This window comes from Pundamilia nyererei, unplaced genomic scaffold (genome assembly GCF_000239375.1).
Source record: "Pundamilia nyererei isolate P.nyererei 1_Seehausen unplaced genomic scaffold, PunNye1.0 scaffold00447, whole genome shotgun sequence".
Lineage (NCBI taxonomy): Eukaryota > Metazoa > Chordata > Actinopteri > Cichliformes > Cichlidae > Pundamilia > Pundamilia nyererei.
The window spans coordinates 269,495-272,578 of NW_005187848.1; the positions used below are offsets into that span (position 1 = coordinate 269,495).

Here is a 3,084-nt window from a genome sequence, read left to right on the forward strand (position 1 = left end):
GATGTTCTGGCTCACCTGTGCTGAACTCACCTGTGCGCCGATACAGGAGAACCTGAGCAGGTTTTGTGTACGGTCAGTGGGAACAGCCTGCTGTCTGACACGATTATGAAGAATGAAACGCACAACAGTGTCTGATCTGCACAAAACACCTGCACACAGACAGACCTGAGAGCTGCTGGCGACCCCGCCTCCTCCCCCTCAGGTAATTAAACACATTGGCTGCTTTCTCGCATGTTTAATATGGTGAAGAATGAAGCCTGTGCCACACTGAGCAGGCTGAAAGTGAGAGGATGGTTTACAGGTAACTGATCGATGAGCGCGTCACCAGCAGGGTCAAAGGTCACAGGAACAAAGACGCAGCTGCGGGAGGAGTGATCAGGAAGACGAGACGTCAGGCAGACAGGGTGAGTTTCAGCGTCGTGCTTAGTCAAAACTTTCCACCGGAACCACAGCTGACCGTCAGCTGACCGTCAGCTGATCCTGTTTAACTAAACCTGGTTTCTGGGTTAGAGCCAAACCTCAGAGTCACAGGACAGTGATTTATTTATTTTCGGTGTGATAAATGAATCTGTTTGTTGGTCACTGTTCTGATTCTTCTGCTGATCCTTTGATGTCACTCTCTGAAAACCACAATTCACCTGAAAAAGCTGCTGAACAGAGCTGCTGTTACTTCCTGTCTATTCCAAAAAACTGGCCGCAGTTCAGCTGGTGGTGCAGCAGGGGGCACTCTGAGCTGAGGATTTCCAGCTGCTTCTAGAATTGTATTTATTTTATTTCTCCGTGAAGCTGAATCAGTTCAGTGTTCTGCTGCCTGCTGATTGGTCAGTTAGGGCAGGACGTCGGTGTCCCTCGATGGCGCCTGTTTCTAAACGATACCTCTGGCAGATGCCAGGAGTGTAGCCAAAGTGCAGCAGAAGAAGCAGCTGGTTGTGGTGGTTGAATGTGAAGCTATCGTGAGGCCACTGGTGGCTTCATGCCCCAAATCAACATGGAGGATGCAGTAAAGTGACTGGTGATGCTCTAACATCCATGATATGCACAAAAAGTAGAAACTTCAGTAGAAACATCAAAGAATAGAACAGTAGCTAATGTCCCGAGCCTTTCCATCAGAGTCATGAACAGCTCCACTGAGTCCCATTCATTCTGCATGAGCTCAAGGGCGCCTCCTGTGGAACAGGAAGTCACTAATGGCCTTCACCAGTGGTCATGTAGGGATGTCAAACTTTAGACACCTGAAAACCAAAATGCTCTGATCCTTCTGCAGGTCCAGCCTTCATGCCATGTTGGGGCGAACCGCCTTCCATACTGGATGCTGCAGGTTGCAGCAGTGCTGCTTCCTGTCCTTGCCTCCTCCCCATCCACCTGAGCTGCACAGACTCCATTACTCAGCAAGCAGTGGGAGCCGGAAGCTGAGGGCGGGACAGGAGGCGGGGCAGATAAATTCCGCTCAGGTCGACCGGATCTTAAAGGTGACAAAAATCAGACTCTGAAAGCGTTAACTCGTGATGTCACACATCTTAATGACTGTTTGTTTCCAGGCCAATGAATACAGCCTTACCCTCCCCAGAGGCCCCGCCTCCCATGGCGTTCTGGGTTTTCATAGCAACATGTTGCCATCCAACCTCCCCTGCGAGGACCGTCAGAGCAGCGCCACCTGCCTAGCGGGCCGTGGAGGCGTGTTGTTTGGCGTGTTCGACGGTCACACAGGGCCGGCCTGCGCCCACGCTGTCAGTCAGAGGCTCTTTTACTACATTGCCGTGGCAGCGCTGCCGCTGAGGACACTGGCGGAGCTGGAACGGGCGGTGGAGGAGGAACGGGCCGTAACACCACTGCTGGAATGGCATAAATACCCCCAAGACCTGAGCTACCCCAATGGAGAGGTGACGTCCTTCCATAGCCTCCGGAACTACTGGCAGGAGAGGCTGGAGACCGAGGAGGAGGATGAGGAGGAGGTAACCAGGTGTCCTGACACATCACAGAATCACATTCACGGACAGTGCAGGTCCAAAAAAAACCCCAAAACATGCCTGAATGTCAAAGCCTTTACCTGGTCTCAACCTGGTGCAGGTGGACTTTTCAGAAACCGATTTTCCTGTTTTGGTTTCAGCAGAAAGTTCACCTGTGGTGACATCATTATCTGTTCTCTCTGATTGGCTGCAGGATGACAACAGAACGACATCAGCTCTGGTCAATGCGTTCCATCGCCTTGACTACGACCTGTCTGTAGAAGCCCAGGTGCATCTGTCCCTGACCTCCCCCAGGTAAGAACAAAGTTGTGTTTTCTTCAGCAGAACCTGCAGGTGAGTCTGTTTCAGCAGGTTAAGCCTCTCTTTGTGCCCACAGGCAGGTGTCTTTCCCTGGAGAGGGGTTGTCTCTGACCTCCCCCCTCCGGGTGGCGCTCTCTGGTTGCACAGCCTGTGTCGTCCACATCTCCAACGGCGTTCTACATGTGGCCAACCTGGGGGACAGTCGGGCAGTCCTGGGCGTCCAGGAGGCAGACGGAAGCTGGTCTGCGATCAACCTCACCAATGACCACAATGCGCAGAATCCCGAAGAGCTGCAAAGGATTCTGGGAGAGCACCCAGCGGAGCAGAGGACGGTGATCCGCCACGACCGCCTACTGGGCCTGTTGCTGCCCTTCCGGGCGTTCGGTGACGTCCGCTTCAAATGGAGCGCGGATATGCTGAGTCGGGTCTATGAAACTCGACCGGACGTCCTGTCTGCGGTCAGTGAGGCGGTCCGGACGATGCCGCCGCACTACCTGACCCCACCCTATCTGAGCACTGAGCCAGAAATCACCCGACACTGTGTTGGACCTGCAGACAAGTTCCTGGTCCTCGCTACTGATGGACTCTGGGAGCTGATGCATCGACAGACGGTCATCCAGCTCGTGGGGGATCATCTGACAGGTCAGTGCCAATCAGTTACTGATCCTTTAAATAGCAACACAGTAAAGCTTGTCAAAGGAGCTTGCAAAGAAAAGTGTCTGGACTTCTTTAAGTTGCTTGAAGACGTTTCACCTCTCATCCGAGAAGCTTCTTCAGTTCTAAGGTCAAATGGTGGAGAGTCCCAGATAAAAACCTA

The 3,084-nt window shown here is 52.8% G+C and overlaps 1 protein-coding gene across 1 annotated transcript; it reads left to right on the forward strand.

The window, feature by feature from the left end:
- Positions 1-227: 227 nt before the first annotated feature.
- Positions 228-2,909, forward strand: LOC102197846 (pyruvate dehydrogenase [acetyl-transferring]-phosphatase 1, mitochondrial-like; the record flags this gene model as incomplete). Its single annotated transcript, XM_013916065.1, has 5 exons — positions 228-404; positions 1,265-1,469; positions 1,539-1,952; positions 2,161-2,261; positions 2,344-2,909. Coding segments are annotated over exons 2-5 (1,270 nt in total), but the record flags the coding sequence as incomplete, so codon positions are not given.
- Positions 2,910-3,084: the final 175 nt, after the last annotated feature.